The sequence below is a fragment of the Fragaria vesca genome, linkage group LG2 (assembly GCF_000184155.1).
Source record: "Fragaria vesca subsp. vesca linkage group LG2, FraVesHawaii_1.0, whole genome shotgun sequence".
Lineage (NCBI taxonomy): Eukaryota > Viridiplantae > Streptophyta > Magnoliopsida > Rosales > Rosaceae > Fragaria > Fragaria vesca.
This window is the reverse complement of record NC_020492.1, coordinates 21,150,313-21,168,573: the sequence shown is the minus strand read 5'-3', so window position 1 is coordinate 21,168,573 and position 18,261 is coordinate 21,150,313. Positions and strand designations below refer to the sequence as shown.

The 18,261-nt window shown below is 38.8% G+C and overlaps 4 protein-coding genes across 4 annotated transcripts in view; all 4 read left to right on the top strand.

Annotated features, from left to right (window-relative positions):
• Positions 1-1,702, top strand: part of LOC101291895 (B3 domain-containing protein At5g42700-like) — a 5,415-nt gene extending 3,713 nt beyond the window's left edge. Inside the window, exon 5 of the mRNA XM_004292772.1 lies at positions 1,691-1,702. Coding sequence (XP_004292820.1) covers positions 1,691-1,702 — 12 coding nt within the window. The remainder of the gene's footprint in view (positions 1-1,690) is intronic.
• Positions 1,703-1,766: 64 nt separating this feature from the next.
• On the top strand, positions 1,767-5,340 carry LOC101291600 (probable protein phosphatase 2C 12-like). The gene is made up of 9 exons (XM_004292771.1): positions 1,767-1,970; positions 2,346-2,517; positions 2,769-2,922; positions 3,011-3,074; positions 3,176-3,283; positions 3,484-3,609; positions 3,762-4,000; positions 4,237-4,442; positions 4,566-5,340. The coding sequence occupies exons 1-9, from the start codon at positions 1,767-1,769 to the stop codon at positions 4,589-4,591; spliced, it is 1,299 nt and encodes a 432-aa protein (XP_004292819.1). The 3' UTR covers positions 4,592-5,340.
• A 2,143-nt stretch (positions 5,341-7,483) lies between these two features.
• Positions 7,484-8,804, top strand: LOC101307365 (BRI1 kinase inhibitor 1-like). The gene has a single exon (XM_004291069.1). It carries the CDS (start codon positions 7,703-7,705, stop codon positions 8,660-8,662), a length of 960 nt encoding a protein of 319 aa, XP_004291117.1. The 5' UTR covers positions 7,484-7,702; the 3' UTR covers positions 8,663-8,804.
• A 3,490-nt stretch (positions 8,805-12,294) lies between these two features.
• Positions 12,295-17,885, top strand: LOC101291310. Its single transcript, XM_004292770.1, has 11 exons — positions 12,295-13,551; positions 13,778-14,678; positions 15,085-15,422; positions 15,563-15,636; positions 15,885-15,969; positions 16,092-16,178; positions 16,278-16,350; positions 16,676-16,719; positions 17,019-17,147; positions 17,247-17,348; positions 17,451-17,885. Exons 1-11 carry the CDS (start codon positions 12,295-12,297, stop codon positions 17,502-17,504), a joined length of 3,144 nt encoding a protein of 1,047 aa, XP_004292818.1. The 3' UTR covers positions 17,505-17,885.
• Positions 17,886-18,261: the final 376 nt, after the last annotated feature.

Here is an 18,261-nt window from a genome sequence, read left to right as displayed (position 1 = left end):
CCGGTTGATCTACGAGCCGGTCGAGCCGTTTATGACTTATTTCACGCGGATAGTCTTTCCTCCATTCTCACAGACGCGCCTTTCCATTTGTGTGACTACACGCTCCTACCTAATAAGGCAATAATTCACGCGCATTTGCTGCACAAGGACACTGGATTGGAGATAAACTGGCGCCGAGAATTTCGGACACTCCAGGTGGAGGTCAAGGGGTAGGTTGGAACCAGAAGTTGGGCCCTCTGGGCTCCAGGCCCAAAACCCCTCCCTTATCGTAATGTTAATCATACTCTAGATATTCCAACTAGACGACATATAAAGGATGTAATTATTATCTTGAATTCATGATCTCAGTGTGACGAAGACATGACCAACATTGTGGTTAGTTTTTTTTTTTTCTCAAATAAAAAAGAGCTAGCAGGGCTACCCTTAGACAGTTGAGTTAGTAGTAGGACAATTTTGTGTTTTTGTTTTATGTGAAGAAATGTGACAGAGTTAAAAGATCATAGGTCTATTTTGTTTCATGAAATGTAGTTATTCTGAACAAAAATATGTTCATTTTCTGCGTTGGCCACTCTCTTTATACTCCGATGTGTTGGTTTGATAGGATTCCTCCCTAAACTCAAATGACTCTTCTTATTCTTCTTGTATTGGTCGTCTAAGAGGTTTTTCGTTGTAATTTCTTTTTAATGTAAAGTAAACATAATATTTTTCTGAATATAATAAAGGAAAATAAAAAGGAAACGTGGTCCTTCTGATTATTTATGACAACAACAATGCGCAAACGTTTACTATGTAAGTATGTAAAAAAATAATAATCTCGATATAGTGTGAGTGGGACGAGATTCGCTACATCGAGGCCTCCTCGTTGCTTCCCTCAAATAACCGGCGCCAGCCAATAATTAGAATCCAAATGGAAAACCCGACAATTCATCATCTTATTAATTAGTTTAACCTCCCTGATTTGTCTTAATTGACCGACCACCTCAGATTCCACATCAATCAAGCAGGTCCAGTGGGCCCCACCTTCCCCTTTGTGGGCCGCATTAGGGAGATCTACCAAGTCATCGCTTGACTCTTGCGCATCACACAAGTCAAACGGCTCCAGAAAACCGTGTCTAAACTCTAAACGGCTGGCGTAGGGGCAGCGCCGAATCCCCCAAAAACGTTACGTTTCGCTGCCACGCCAGCGCCAGTGAGTTTTGTTTCCCGTAATTTTAGTTTTATTTTTAAAGAAAGAAAAGGAGAAGAACAGCTTCATTTGCGCTTTTCATATTCGCTCTCTCTCTCTCTCTCTCTCTCTATTTTCTTTGTAGAAAGAATGGAATGGAATTTTCGCAGAGCGCCGGGATCCGCGTTTCTCGATCAGACCAAATAATCGTCGTGTTCGCCATGCCGCACTTTCTTCCTCTTCGCGCCTAAACCGCCGTTGCTCTCTTCTGCTTTCGTTCCCTCTCTCCCTACACAGTAATTTCTCTTTTCATCTCTCCGATTCCGGTTAATTAACATCCGCATTACGATTGCTTATTGCTGTTCATTTGTTTCCGGTGTGATTTTTAATTGTTAGAATATCGCTCATTCGTTTCGTTTAAAGATCTCTTTAATTATTTTTGGGAGTTTGTGGGAGGAGAGATTAGATTTGGAAGGAGGAAACGGTGCGTTTTGATTACGGTGTTATTTGTGTTTGTTTTTGCAGGATTTGGATTGAGAATTGTGGCATGGAGTATTAGAGTTGGGAGGAGAGACTGTGTTTTTATTAGGAGTGTGAAACGATGTCCAACAACAGGAGTGATAATCATCAGACGGTCCCGCTTTCGGTGCTGCTGAAGCGAGAATTGGCCAATGAGAAGATTGAGAGGCCCGAGATTATATATGGTCAGGCTAGTCAGAGCAAGAAAGGGGAGGATTTCACTATGGTGAAGACGGATTGTCAAAGAGTTGTGGGGGATGGAGTTTCTACCTATTCAGTTTTTGCGGTATACTTTTATTTTCCTTTCTCTCATTTGTATTTTGCTTGTAATGGATTATCGAGGGGATAAATGCCTAGAATCGCCTAGTTTTGGTGGATGTTTTTTGACATCCTTTCGCTATTTGCATAATTTTACAAGCATTGGATATGTAATTGATAGGTAGTTCATACCCTAAATAGCCAATTCTAAGCCATTTCAAGGATTATGATGGATCTTCTCACTAGGCTGTATATGATTTTATTGTTTTTCTCTTCTTTTTATCCAATTTTTGGAGGTCTTATGTGTTGCTATATCAATTTTTACCAGCCTACTGAAACCATTATTGAAGCAAATTGCTCAAGTAATTTCTTTAGATTATTCTTACTAGCCGATGTCTTGCAGCTATTTGATGGGCATAACGGGTCTGCAGCCGCTATATACTCCAAGGAAAATCTTCTGAGCAATATTTTAGCTGCTATTCCTTCAGATCTTAACAGAGATGAATGGATTGCAGCTTTGCCAAGGTCATTGGTAGCAGGCTTTGTCAAGACAGACAAAGAGTTCCAAGAGAAAGGTAGTTATTCCACTACTGATCTTGATGAGAATAAAAGATATGCCTCATTGTACCTTAAGCTTTTCCTGGTTGTCATTTTTTTCTCTTGTAATACAATTTCTGCCCAATTGTCTATATGTGGGTTTGTTTGGAGAGTTGATAAAACTGGATTTTAATTTTAACCATTGTATGCCATCTAATAAGAGCCAAAAGTTATTGGTTCTGGTTCCTGAGTGCATAATATTTATATACATTGTTACTGCCATTTTCAGCTCAAACGTCAGGAACCACTGTCACCTTTGTAATTATAGAGGGATGGGTAATATCTGTTGCATCCGTTGGTGATTCTCGTTGCATTGTTGAACCTGCCGAAGGTGGAGTTTATTATTTATCAGCAGATCATAGGCTTGAATGCAGCGAGGACGAGTAAGCTTTTTTTTAATAGCGTTTTCCTGACTGTTATCAATTGATATCATCATTAACACCGATCTGTATTTTAACTAAACTTGAACAGGAGACTGCGTATCACTTCAAGTGGTGGTGAGGTTGGTAGGCTTAATACTGGCGGCGGGGCAGAGGTAATTTTTTTTTCACCGTCGTAAGATTTGTATTTTTCACAGTGCATTTTCCAATTAGAAGGTTATACAAACCATTTAATGATTACATTTATTTCATGTAGATTGGTCCATTGAGGTGTTGGCCTGGTGGCTTGTGCCTTTCGAGATCCATTGGTGATATGGATGTGGGAGAGTTCATTGTTCCTGTTCCTTATGTAAAGCAAATGAAGGTGTTTTTCTATCTCCATCCATTTTCCAATATTCAGTGTCTATGTTTCAGATTCCATATCCATGTATCCTTTTCTGATCTTTCTAAGATTTAACAAATATTAATTCTTCTATCATGACTATTGGAAATATTTACCTCTCAGTTGAAATTATTTTAAAGGGCAATGTGGATATTTATTTATCCTTATTGTTTTTTCTACAGTTGTCTACTGCTGGTGGTAGGCTGATCATATCAAGTGATGGTGTATGGGATGCTCTGTCTGCAGAAGAAGCTCTTGACTGTTGTCGTGGGATGCCTCCAGATGCTGCAGCTGCCCAAATAGTCAAGGTACAGAAATATTTGTAAATTTCAGTTTGCTCTTGTTATCTTATGTGTGATATAGTACTTGACCTAGACAAATATAGATGCTTTGCCAGCACTCTTGCGGTTAGTTCTCTTGCATCGACCTATGTCTTACAGATTTTATATTCTGATTCCAGGATGCTGTTGGGGCAAAGGGACTGCGGGATGATACAACCTGTATTGTGATTGACATTTTACCACAGGAGAAGCCAGCAGCTCCATTGGCGCAACCAAAGAGGCAAGGAGGAAAAGGAGTTTTTAAGTCCATGTTTAAGAAAAAGCCTTGTGAATCATCTTCTAGTGTTGAACAAGAATATATTGAACCAGACACGGTGGAGGAAATATATGAGGAAGGTTCTGCTTCTCTTTCCGAAAGGTTTGTGCTTAAATTTCCATCTTTATTGTGGTACTTCTTTTATTTATTTGTGGACCAGGCATCAAGTGGCAAGTTTCTATGTGCTTTCCTTTACTTCATTTGTATCGTTGTATGTAATTTATTTGGTAGCTATGGAACTGTGTTTAATGGAGTTGTTTCATTACTCGTGGCACTTTGTATAGTGGGTGTTTCTGCAGGTTTGCTGGATTTTGACTAGATCATTTTTGTGAATACAGGTTAGATTCAAAGTACCCACTCTGCAACATGTTTAAGCTCTTTATGTGTGCTGTTTGTCAAGTTGAAATCAAACCAGGAGAGGGTATTTCAATACATTCCGGCTCAACCTCTAACCCAGAAAAATTGCGACCTTGGGATGGCCCCTTCCTTTGCACTAGTTGTCAAGAGAAGAGAGAGGCTATGGAAGGGAAAAGACCATCAGGAAGTATGACAACCTTCCCCGTATCTTATATTCTTTTTATGGTTATTTGTTTTTATTTGGTTTTGTTTTCTTATCTTAATCAAAGAGAAAATGCCCTTCAACTCATCTGTCTCATGTTTCTTGCAGATCGACGTGACAGCGATAGTGATTAGCCAACCGTCTTCACCTTTATTTGCAGTTTGAGAGCACTAACAATTACTTGGAAGTTGTTCATGAGTAGGAACGTGGTGCTTCTCTTGATACTAGTTCCCTTCAACTTCTCATGGGAATTTACACAGCAAGATCGATTTGGGCACCCAACTTAGGAACCTATGTGGACCTCTCTCATTTTTTAATGTTTCAAGTCAGAAGATTCCAGTTAGAGCTTTCTTTAAGATCTGTTTTCTGACTTCAGAGTGACGTAAACAGTGACTGCTTTCCCTTATAATGGGTTGTGAAGAGGCTGGATGAACTTGCTTGTTCATGACAATGCGTTGGAGGTAAATTTTTTCTCTGGATTGATACCCTTCTATTTTACAGAGCTAACAATGCATGACAGCAAGCTTCAGTGTAATATTATAATATAGGTGAAATTGATGAGACCCAAGACAGATTCATTACACATTAGGAAAAAAATTCCCTCTTTTGTCAGCTTTACTGTATGAATTTGTTCTAGTAGTTATCCTTCCTGCACAATTAGGGAAGATAACTCTTTAATAGAAAGATTGACATTTATTTTTAATTCTATTTATTTTCCTTTTCTTTATTTGGATGTCTTTTTTCTCTTTTGTGAGAATCTAGTACTTCAGTTCCCTTGCTGCAGAGTTGACTGATTTATCTATTTGCTACAATTATTCATGCCACTCATAATGAAATGTAAAATGGTTGCTGTAGTTGTAAGTTTTAAATGAAAGAAAAGGGTGTCAGTTGCCATTATTTGACTTGGCTGTGTGCTATTGAATTGATGTTGTACCTTTATCTATATTTCTTTTTTCTAAAAGTTTCACTTGTTATCCTATGATCAAGGCTTGCTCCAAATATGAATTTGAAGGAAGTAAAGTTACATCTGAACTTTGCTAGTTTTCTGACTAAACTTTTTCTTTTACAATAGTAACTTTTTTTTTCTTTTTCAGATTAGAACTATAGCCTTTTTTAGGTTAGTTACCTGTTGAATTCCGTCTGTAGTATAGGTGTGCCTTTCACCTGGTATTATTGCCTTATTGTATTGAAAATCATGTTGGGGATAGGAGAAATCGCGACCTGAAGTATTTGGTAATGGCGATATGGCATCTTCAGCTCGTAGTTGATTATACTGGAAAGAAAACTCTTCTGTATTGTTTTTAGGGCCTCTGATCAAATAGAAACCATTCACAAACCCTGACAAGCTGGCTTCTGTTTGTTACCTCTTCATCTTTCTTAGGTAGTGTTCCTGTTAGCTTGTCTTGGAAGATTGAATCAGAATATGAGTGGCTAGCGGCAAAAGCATAAAGTGGGAAACTTTCGTAAGATCTGCATATGGTCTCTGAGTGCGAAATCTTTGTTTTATGCCATGTTTCCATGTTGCTGTTTCTTCTGCTCTTATCCTTCTGAGAAATTAGAATAAGATTTTTGAATGGTTAAGTGATGAGAATGAGTCAGTCGCAACCACAATAATGCTTGCATGATTGTGATGTCGACCTTAACAATGTGAACAAAATTCCTCTAATATAGATGTTGATCAAGGACCACTGTGTGCACGTGTGTAAGGGTCTACCATCTGCACCTAACTTCAAAATTTTGTTCATCGCTACTGTTTCGTTGTCATTCTGTTATCTGTGTTCTGTGTATTGTGTATTGTGTATTGTGTTCTGTGTTCTGTGTTCTGTGCTCTGTGTTCTGTTCATTCCCCTACGACTCTTCTGTATGTTCTAACCGGATCATCACTAGGAGTAGGATAGAACCTATGATTTTTCTCTTGCTTCACTTCACTTCTGTTTAGTGTGATTGATGTGTTGAACTCTTCTGTGTTGGTCCCCAGGTATCATGGTTAATGATCCTTTGAAGACAGACTATCTATAGGTTCATATCTATATAGGTCCCCTACCTCCTTTCTCTGACATTTAACTATCAATCATTTGCATTTAATTCTCGACAGTACGCGTACATGGAAAATTTAATTCTACAGACAATGTATACGGTATTTTTCTCGCAACCACTTTTGCAATTTGTAGTATAGAAAAAGATTGCGTGTCTAAGTGGTCCGTGAAAAATCGACTTGTTTTAGATTGTTCTACACAGATTTAGAATAAAAATCTTTGCTGGAAATAGACAACTAAGACAGAGAGATGAGCCCGTGAGGTTGAGAATCAAGATGGTCAAGATGAAAGAAATCTATCCGCATTGCTTGGTTTGAAATCTTATCTCCTCGATCAAAACTCTACTTGTTGAAGCTCAACTTCCATAAGTGACATCTTACCTCGTATCCCACGATACAGGTTTGCCCCATTCTGGCTTAGATAAACTATAAACCCCATGAACAACAACACCTTGCCTGCTGTGGTTTCTCTGGTTTGGGTGCACATAGAAATAAAATAGATGATAGATTTAGGGAGGAGCAAAAAAATAAGTGGAGGCTGCTGTGTAATGGGATAATAATAAAAAGGAAAATTCAAAGATTCCTTCGTTGATTTGATTTATGGGTTCAATGTGTACGTGAACATGACCTAGCTTGGTCTTTGGGGACCCTTACCCTCCTGGCAAAACAACTAAATACAAAGACTCATACCCAAAAACCAAGTCCTTGCCTCACCAATGCCATCTACCTTTTTGGAGCAAATTTGGATGTTTGTGACCTCATTTCCCAAATCTCATCTCTCCTCTCCTAGTAGCAGTAGCTGTTAGATTTTGACAAGGACCCAGCATCCTATATCATCAATACAGCTAAATTTTTCATTTCATTCCAATTTTCCATAGTGTCATTGGGCACCACAGCCTTGCTCTATCCTCCATCTTTTTTCTCTAAATATTAATAATGCATGGCAATAAAGCTTTGTTGCTTGCAAATGTGTCATGTGGCATATTTCTCATAAGAAGACACTTGAAACCCAACTGCAGCTAGCTAGTACTCTCCCTCTCTCTCTTTCTCTTTCTCCACTGCTTCCTCATCCCCTTATCTCTCTCTCTCTCTCTCTCTCTCTCCCATTCTCTCTCTCTCTCTACCCAACCACAGAAGCCAAAGACCCTGATTATAATAAGCGAGTGAGATAGAGAGAATCAGGAACTGGGTTCTGATCCTTGATTGAGTTATGGACACCGCCCATCTGCTTGAAAAGACCAGAGAAAAAGCTGCAGGCAACAAGATGCTGCAAGAAAAGCCACAGTCACCAGCTACAGCCTCACCACCATCAGCTTCCTCTTCTCCTTCTCATGAATTCTCCTTCACAATCTCTCTTCATCACTCTTCTTCCGCATCACTCCCTGATCATAGTAACAAGAACAACAGAAACAAAGCCAAAACCCCGCCTTCTTTCGCTATCGACTTGTCTCCTGCAGATGACATTTTCTTCCATGGCCATTTGCTTCCTTTGCAGTTCCTCTCTCACCTTCCTGTCTCTCCTCGCTCCTCTACTAACTCCTTAGACAGCTTCACTCTTCCCATTACAGACTTAGTGAACGATCAAGAACCAACCAAGGAAAGCAACAACTGTAGCACCAGCATTGAGAGCAACAACATCATCAACAAGAAGAAGAGCAACAGCAGCAGCAATATCCAAGACGGCAAGAGCCACAATGGCGAGACGAGGGGGAGAACCAAGTCCAAGTCCTTTTCCATTTTCGGGTTACCAAAAAGGCGAAAAGATTGCGAAGAGAGGGAGGACAAGGAGGGGATGAAGCAGAAGAACAAGATGAGGTTTGATGTGAGTAATATACTAAAGAGGTATGCGAGAATGGTCAGGCCCTTATTGTTCTTTAGAGGAAGAAAAGAGAATGTTCATTTCAGTAGGCAGCCTTATTCGTTTTCGGGTAATTTGAGCCCCAGAAATGGGCATCACTTGAGAGGAAGGAGAGGAGAGTTCTCAGCACCTGCATCAATGAGAACGTCTCCAACAAATAGTGGGCTTCTTCTAGCAACTTCAGGAGCATCTACTCCTCCTACTAATCCCAACGATAGCACCATGGAAGAGTTGCAAGCAGCAATTCAAGCTGCAATTGCTCATTGCAAGAATTCCATTGCCACAGAAGAGAAGATCAAATGCTTAGAGTAGTAGATACGGGAAAGAACCTGGGGTAAATTATGTTGTAATGTTAATTTGCATACAAATTGAATTTCATATATATAAAATTGTATATATGAAGATGTCTCAATGAGTTCGATACAATGAACTTTTTTAATAGATTACTGCATTCAAAAATATTTTGTGACTGTTAAATGTTATATTGTAGAAAATGCGATGAACAGGTAGAAATGATGATGTAAGTACAAAATATGTCAAATAATAACTCGTTCCTAACCTAGGGCGAAACTCTGATCTTTTATCCGGATCTCAATAACATGAGTTCACTGCTCTTGGGAGTGTTTTTTTTTAGTATATTCTTCAATCGTTTGATATTTTTCAAAAATTTTTTATTATATGGAAGCCCGAAGGCAAGGATAACATACCCATAAAACACAACTAATCTAGATTTAGAAGAGCCGGAAGAATCAGCTTTCAATCGATTGATCATCAAGCGTTACTCTTTCTTTTGTATCTCCTTCTGTTAGAATCAGATCGTGATTGTCTCCCGCCCTTTGTTCTTGGTGCCGGAAATGGTGTGGTACCTTGTGGGCCCACCAAATTGCCACACCGTATCCCCAGTCCCGTGACATGTCTGAAGATCCAATTCATCGGACAACTCATTCTCAACAATCAGTAAAGGCAGCTGCTGCATGTTAAGAACTTCCAGAAAAAGAATGAACTCATGTGGCAAGTGATCATTTCTTTCAAGTACAAACGGGATTGTGTTTGCGATTCCCATCAAGATTTTCCATCATCCAAAGTTTTGGAAAACCAATACAATCATCAACCATACATTCGTATGAGTATAAAATCATCGCACACTAAAGTAAATACACGAGGGATCAAATTAAAAGAAACAAATGAACTTTAGCACCAGCAATATCTAGTCCCCACAAAAAGAGGCAGTGCATGAGAAAGAAGACGGACCCCTTTTTTTATTAAAATGGAAGTGTTCATGTGAAACAAGAAGTGTGTAGGGGATGATGATATGAAAAGGAGGATGGTACCAATTGGACTCGATGCAATGGTCTTCGTGGATCTGAAACACAAGAAAGTGATCATAAGTACAATGATCATAAAAAGATAACTTAGATAAGTTCAATAATGCAGAAGGTACTCGGTCTAGTTTGACACATCAAAGACATGATGAAGTGCATCAGGTGCTGTAGTCTGTAATTGAACCATGATAGTTTGGTTAAGATATGATGGCTAATTGTTTTTAAGGATTGTCTTTATGAGTTTATGAACATCATCTAGAATTGCATAATGTATTCGATCTCGTATTTTTCATATGTAGTTCATTTCTCTTCATTTTCTTACTTTATTTTACATGTATGTCTAAGTAGTCTTAAAAAGGTTAGTCAAAACGGATGCCGTTCAACTGATTCCGACTATCATTTCATTCCAATTTTATTTTTCGAATTGAATTTGCTTGCACGGTTTAAGAAGAGTACAGTGCAAACGTCCAAATTGAATTATAATGATTTCACGACATTCACAATTCACAATCCTACAAAATCAAGATCCACATGAAAATGCTGTCCTTCTGTTCCTTTTAATCATTTTAGGTATACCAAAAAAGAAAATAAAAAGGAAAAGAACACCACAACAAAAACCCTTTGTTTACAACACTATCGTGAGTGCACACTAGGACACAAGCTCGTTGGTTTTGTTATGCGCTCTCTGAGATTAGTGCTAATCTGATATAAGCTCCCAATCAAAAGCATTGCAATTGACCACTACAAGTGTACATGATTCGTTCTCCCAATCACCAAGGAAGACACCACAAAAGCTTTTGTTGTTGGGCTCAAGGAGAGCTAATAAGCTATCATTTTAATCATGATTAAACCTCATGTAAAACACAAAATGCTTTATAGTCTTTTTGTTTCTTTTGATATATATTACAGACAGGACTGGGAAGATTTGCTAAACTTTGTGTATGTACTTGGACTAATCAATTCGGTCTAATACTGAATAAATCAAACGGGAAACCAGAGTTGGGCCTGTGGTGCAAAATCAAAACAGGCCTGGACTAATCTCCCCAAACCAAATGAGCCGAACAAAAGTTTATATAGAAGAATACACAACTCTACCAGTTAGGCTGCAACACAGTGGACATGATGGATTCAAATCTAATCAGCACCAGAACATTCAAGTTACAAAGTTTGAGTATCCCTACATACATATACCTATAGATAAAGTTGCTCATCTTATCGTCTTTTGGATTTCCAAGTAACTAAAATAGCATATAGTTACAACACAACATTGACTTGGCTTGTTGATCATAGAGCATCATAGTATCGGAAGTAGCACAACTCAAATATCCGGTCATAAACACAGCTTACGTACACACCTCACCATGGTTGAGGGATGACCAACTGGTCATATTTCTAAACTACTTTTTAACCACGAATACATACTCATTTATACAAAACTACGTGAAGATATTAATAAGCGTAATGACGTATTTTAAATTATTTTTTTATCATTTCGTTTACAATTTTAGAAGTCACTTACATGCTTATAAAATACGGTATAAATTTCATCACGAAATTTCAATTCCAATAATAAAACATTCAATATTATTACACCTAAGAACAACAAAAACATGAAAACATGCCGAGAATTATTTCAATGATTGAATCCATCTTTAGAAACTAAGCATGTTCATGTTCTCGTAAAGCTTCCTCTTTCCCATGTAGGGGTCGTGTACAGCTCCCCTGGTTCTCTATAATAATGATCCAGAAGGATCTAATCTATGCTGCTGAGACGACCCACATGGCGGCAAAACAAAGAATGACGTAATAAAGAAAAGCGTCATAGTTCAAACCTCCACCTAACTATATTGCCACTTCCAAAACAGAGATGCACTGCCAACGTGTTCCTATTTGAGATTTTGAAGAAAACAAACCCAAGTTAAAACTTACGATCTTTATCTCTGTAGGGCCTCCAACCCCGTTTCTTTCTTTCTTCCTTCTCGTACCTCCCTTCCAATTCAGGTCAGTTTCGTACTTTGGTATATCTCAGACGCATGGATCATTGTGTTGTTTATGTTTTAGTCTTTGTCTAAAAATTATGGTTGGAATTTTAATGAGGAATAGTTCGACGGTACATTCGAATAAATAAGAACCGAATATGCTGCACCAGCCAACCGCTAATGTCTTCCCTGTTGCTTATCAACACCTTTCTTTAATTGGGTTCCGTCTTTGGTAGTGTTTCTGATCAGAGACAACTTATTTTTAAGAGGCTTTGGATTTGGTATCTAGATTAATGCTTGCTTTCTTGGTTTGTTTTCTTTGTTTTGAATATAAGGGTTGAGATCATTGAGCGGGCTATTGATAGTTTCTGATTCATGCAATGATTTTTTTGAGCTAAAGACGGTTAATTTATGGGTTTTGATCATTTGGGTTGTTGAATTATAATGTAGTCTGGCGGATTGGTCATCTGGGTGGTCTCAAAGATTTAATTTTGATGTAGTTTTGGTGTTGGCTTTTATTAAAGTTTGTTGCTTTGAGGAAACAAGCCTGCAGATTTCTTGAGGAAATCAACAGGCTTTGCAAATTATGATTGAGTTTCGAGATTTTGGGAATTGGGTGGTTTGAGATATCAGAGAGGAGAGGATGTATGCGGTTGGGAGGTTAGGGAGTTACATCTCGAGGGGGGTATACAACGTCTCGGGGCCTTTTCACCCTTTTGGTGGAGCTGTGGATATTATAGTAGTTCAACAAGAAGATGGGAGCTCCAAGTCTTCGGCATGGAATGTTCGGTTTGGGAAATTTCAAGGGGTTTTGAAGTCCAAGGAGAAGGTGGTGAACATTTGTGTAAATGGAGAGGAAGCTAGTTTCCACATGTATTTGGATAATAAAGGGGAGGCTTACTTCCTTAGGGAGGTTGATGCAAAGGAAGGGGAATCTGTGTTGTTTCCTTCCTCGTCTTCCAGTGATGAGACGGATGAGCAATCTCGAGAAAAGAGGCAGCCATTGAAGTCCAAAAGTTGCAATTATGATGCTGAAAGTTTGATTGTTGATCAGAAAGATAAGTGCAATGGGAAGGTAATGTCCAGGACTAATTCCCGGAAGTCACGGATATTTGGGATATTTGGAAGCAGGTCAATGAAAGAGAGAATGATGGTTAAAGAGGAGGCAGAGGGTGATGATAGCACAGTTCGAAGGGCGGATTCTTTGGAGCGTGCTGAGTTTGCAGCCAACCTTTTGGAGGTGAAATGGTCCACTAGTCTTGCCACCAAGAAAGCTAGGAAAGAGGGTAGTTCTCGTCTTTCTTGTCCTGATATATTGGAGAGTGGAGTCGATGAAGATATGCAGATTAGTTCCGAGCACCGCCGAGTGTGCTCATCTCTACCTGATTGTGCTTTGCGGGGGGCGACCGCCTTCTGCAATGCCCAGATAGGCAATGCTCCTCTGTCTGGCTTTGACAAATCACCTAGTTATGTGGAGGAAGCTAGTCTAATTTCATGTTTAAACTCCTCGGGTATAGTGTCTAGAGTATGCAGAGAATTGGATGAGTCTGGAGTAACTGAAAATGATGGCAATGTGAAGGTGCTTGTATCCAATATCACAGGTTCGGGTGGTTCAAGTCCACACTCAGTAGAGGGGGAAGCATTTCCTGGCAAGCATTTTGTTGGACAGGTTAGTGATGACAAAGGTGTTGTACGAGCTGGCTGTGGCGTTTCCCAGAAGGATGTTAAAATAGATAAAGATAAATCCTTTATATACTGTGAATCATCAGAGAGCTCAGTAGTGGGAATAGATGGTTCCAGCAAACAAACTCATGAAAAGCTTTACATTACTAGAGGAGACAGTGGAAGCATTCATGTTCACGCCAAAGCAGTTCATGCCAGAACTGAACTGCTCTCTAAGGTAATTTCTCTCTTGGAATCCCTTGCAACGGTACATAAGGGTTATTAAAACTAGTTTGGAATGTGTGGATGTCATGTTTCTTATGACTTATTTAGCAACAAATATGTGTTGAATATGAGGAAATATAATTTAATTAGAAATTACCCCTTGACTAATGTTCTTTTATATTATACACTAGAATTTTATTTTTCATTGGTTGAGACCAAGTATGTGTGTTCTTGATCAGGATGCAGTTACTGAGCAGTTTGTTGAAGATATTGCCTTAAAGGTGCAACCATTGGAGACTCCTGAAACAGATCGTCATTCTTGCACGGGTAACCGTAATGGGGACCTTAGGGAGCCAGATAAAGCTGCAGAGGACTGTAGTCAAATGGTCCATAATAGTGCATTGCCCGATTCAGTTGAGATTGAGTCACATATCCTTTCTAGGTTAAGCAACTCTGACCGTAAACTTCATGATAAGAAAGAATTTAAAGGTGAAGATATCTCATGTGAAGTCCAAACATCTTCTGGGTACATTAGTGGTTCTGAAATCACTGAAGCCGCAAGTGTGGTGCCACTGGCAAGACTAGAAGAAGAACAATTTCTTTTCAGTGACTCTGATGAACTCAACACCACTAAGGTTCAATGCGCAGAGTCAACTTCTTCACATTGTGTAGATGGAGAAATTAGTGTCTTGTGTAGTCCGGATGGCAGTAAAGAATTGAGTGGGTCAGCAGTCAGTACAAGTTATGAGTCATCTTCATCTCCAGAAAAGTGTACTCAAGAAATCCCCTCAACTGGTTTTGAGAAAGTTATCGGAAAACTTAACGCAGCATCAACTACAGTCGACATCCCTAGAAATCATAGGGCTGCTGATAAGGAAGTTGGGAGGCTGGTGGAATCATTGCCCATTATGTGGCATCAGGCCGATAATTTGAGTGCACTGGATCTTGATTGTCCTTTGAGCCATTCGCTGGACTCAGAAGCTAAAACCTTGAAGTGGATACAGCAAAATAGAGATGATCTGAGCTGTGTAAAGTTGGACAAAGATCAACAGTCACCTCTGGTAAAGCTAGACACTGAGAATGCTGAGGATACAGCGGAGCTAGCGGAGCTCAAAGATGTTCCCGGCAGTCCTGCACTAGGTAACACTTGGATATAACCTTGTATGATGTGCTAATTTTCTGAATTTTCATGCCCTGAATTGATGTTGTGTGTGCATATGTGTTTGTGTGTTTTATGCTGAAATAGACTACACATGTATGTTTTTCCACTAGTGTTTACAGAATGATATATTCCATGTCGGAGTAAAATGACTGTCCGTGGAATCTGGTTTTTAATAACTGATAATAGTCCATTTTCTTCTTAGTTAGACTTATTGCCTGGATTGCAATGTTATGTAAATTCCAATGTCATAGCTGCTTGTTATCAGAATCAAAGGCAATTATATTCCTTAGGATGTAGCTGCTTTTATTGTTTTATAATTGTATCCATTGTTTAAGGGCCTAGATGCATGATACCTGTTGACCAAGTTGAGAAAAAACATTACAGGAGATCCCTCAGAGGCAAGTGTTACCCCTAGTGGAAGATGGAAACTCTGGCCTTTCCGTTTCAGGAGAACAAATTCCCAGAAGGCTCTGCAACCAAATCCAAATTCCCAGAAGGCTCTGCAACCAAATCTGAATGATTGTGGAAGTCCTGAAGTTGAGAATGCTGCAGAAAGCGCGGTTGGTGTGGATAGTATTGACTCTGTGCGTACACCAAAGGGGATGAAGAAAACAGAAAGGGCAACCTCTCCAACATCTGAGCAGTTGGCATCCTTAAATCTAAATGAAGGGAGGAATACAGTAACGTTCACGTTCTCTACTGCAATGCTAGGAAATCAGCAGGTAATATATTCCTGAGTTGTCAGTCTTGGTGACAATTAATTATTTTTTTTACATTATTTGTTTGTCGTCTTATGTGTTCCAGATATACGTACTTCAAGACGTACTTACTATGCTTTCTTATCATTTTCGGTTCACTACAGGTTGATGCCAGAATTTATCTTTGGAAATGGAATACCCGTATAGTGATCTCAGATGTGGATGGGACAATCACAAAGTAAGGCTATTATTTAGCAACCTTTTTTTTCTAATACTTTATTTTCGAGAATTCCTTGAGCTCATGTTTTGTCCTACATCTTGCAAAAAGTATGAAGTAAACTAGATATTTCAGATTAGATAAATGGTATCAAGGGTATGTTCTAAAATGGTTGACAAGATAAATGTATGAAAACAAGAGGTTTTCTTGAACCAAAATGGGAACTTTATTTTATTTGCCTGATCTGCTTGAATTGCATCATATTACAGATCAGACGTTCTAGGTCAGTTCATGCCCTTGGTTGGTGTAGATTGGTCACAAACAGGTGTCACACATTTGTTTTCAGCCATTAAGGTTTGTTTTTGTCTCATCACATGGTACCATTGCCTCCTGCAAATATTATATGCTTTTTATATTTTACTACTCACGGGGCCTAATCTTTCAGAGAGCTAATTATTATTTTTAATATGATGCAGGAAAATGGATATGAATTACTTTTTTTGAGTGCACGTGCTATTTCTCAGTCCTCTCAGACGCGACAATTTCTGTTTAACCTTAAGCAGGTCGGTACTTTGTTCATGCTAAATACTTCAAATGTCTGCATTCTTTTTCTAAATAAAGAAACTATCATTTTATTTTTATCTTTGTTTCCATATGTACAGGATGGGAAGGCTTTACCTGATGGGCCTGTTGTTATTTCTCCTGATGGACTTTTTCCTTCTCTTTTTCGGGAAGGTGAGTTTTTGTGTATGCGCCCATTTTACTAGAACTTAACTTTCATAGATATGTGTCTTTTGTGCGTGTTCGAATGGCCATTTTTACATTTGCTTTCATGATAGAGCTGAAGTGGTGAACTGCTTTATAGAGTGTTGGAGCATGTTCTTTTCTTGTTCAATAATGTGTTAATTGAGAGAAACAATTAAATGCCAACAAAGCAAAATACTGGTGTTCCGTATACTAAGAAGTAGCCTCAATGGACATACGCCACATCATAGTACTTGTCACTGAATCCTTCCTAATTTTATAATGCTTGAACTGACTCTTGCTCTGTTTATCACAGTTATTCGGAGGGCTCCTCATGAATTCAAGATTGCATGCTTAGAGGTTCCTTACTTTCTGCCTCTCCATTTGTGACATAGACTTGTATCTTCCTACGTATCTTTTACCATATTCCTGATGGTCTATAATTTGTTCCATAAGATTTGTCTTGATTGTATATCTTTGCAATGTGGTCTATTGATAATTTTTTTGCTAACTAATAATATACTGATGTAGTGGGATTATTAGCTAATATTTGTTCTTTGACTGATCAGTGTGTGAGTATCAGAATGTTTTTTGGTAATATTTCAGTCGCATCATTTGTTTTGTTTGTATATGTTAAATTTTCCTGTTTTCCTTTTCAGGATATCAAATCGTTGTTCCCTCCTGATTGCAACCCGTTCTATGCTGGTTTTGGAAACAGAGACACTGATGAGTTCAGCTACCTCAAGGTTGGAATCCCCTTGGGTAAAATCTTCATCATTAATCCCAAGGTAATCAAGTCCTTCATGACAACGTAGCAGTTATATTGAAATTTGTAATGTATCTCTTCCAAATGCCACTTTTGTTTTTCTGATGATTTGGGAATGCAGGGTGAGATTGTTGTGAACCGCCGTGTTGACGCAAAGACATATACTTCACTTCATGCTCTTGTAAATGACATGTTTCCCCCTACAACCTCCTCAAATGAGCAGGTATTGGTTCTGCGACTTTTCTTCGGCCATGCTAACAAGTTTTAAATACTCAAGTCAGTTGGAACCCCTCTGACCATGCTTTCCTTCCCCTGTTGATTACAGGAGGACTTTAATTCGTGGAATTTCTGGAGACTCCCACCACCTGATGTCAGTTGAGGTGTCAAACAGAGTTTTAGGCCTTCTTTGGTCCTTTCTAGATATGCAGACAGATGAGTTTTGCGACACTTGTTTCAGAACTGTTGAGGTAAATCCCAATTTCACATTTGCTTCATCTGTCAGAAAACTCGGTATGGAGTTCTGGGTTGTAGAATGATGGTGCAGCATCCACTGAACTTTCAGAATATAATCGCTGAAGTTCTGCAGTTCTGCTTTGCTTCCTTATTGAGCTGGCTGATATAGCGGTAACTTGAAGCAATATATGGAAGACATACAGAGAACGGTTGAACCAGTATCACCTCTATACTGCTCCAGTTTCTCTCATTGTTTCTCTTCTGTTAAATCCAATTTTGTACAGTTCACGACTTCACGTATTTTAGTCCCATGAACACTTCAGTTTGTAAGTATTATCGGAAACCAATATAGGTAATAGGCATTTGCACATATATTTGATGTACATAAATTTTTTTAGGAATGTAAATTCATTTCTCATATCTTATACAATTGTTCTGATCCTTTGTGAAGGTCTACTGATTAGTTTTACTGCAAGAACCCGTAAGAACTGTATTAGTTATCGGTTTCCAACTGAGAATTATTTCGTAGTTCCTCCTTACAAATGAATAAGATACATATGGATTAAGGAGGAACTACTAAAGCAATCCATAGCCCCTGCCAGTGCATGACCCTGGTGGTGCTACAGTAGCACACTTGCATTTATTCTGCATCTATAAGTCACTCATCCAATAGAGAATACAAC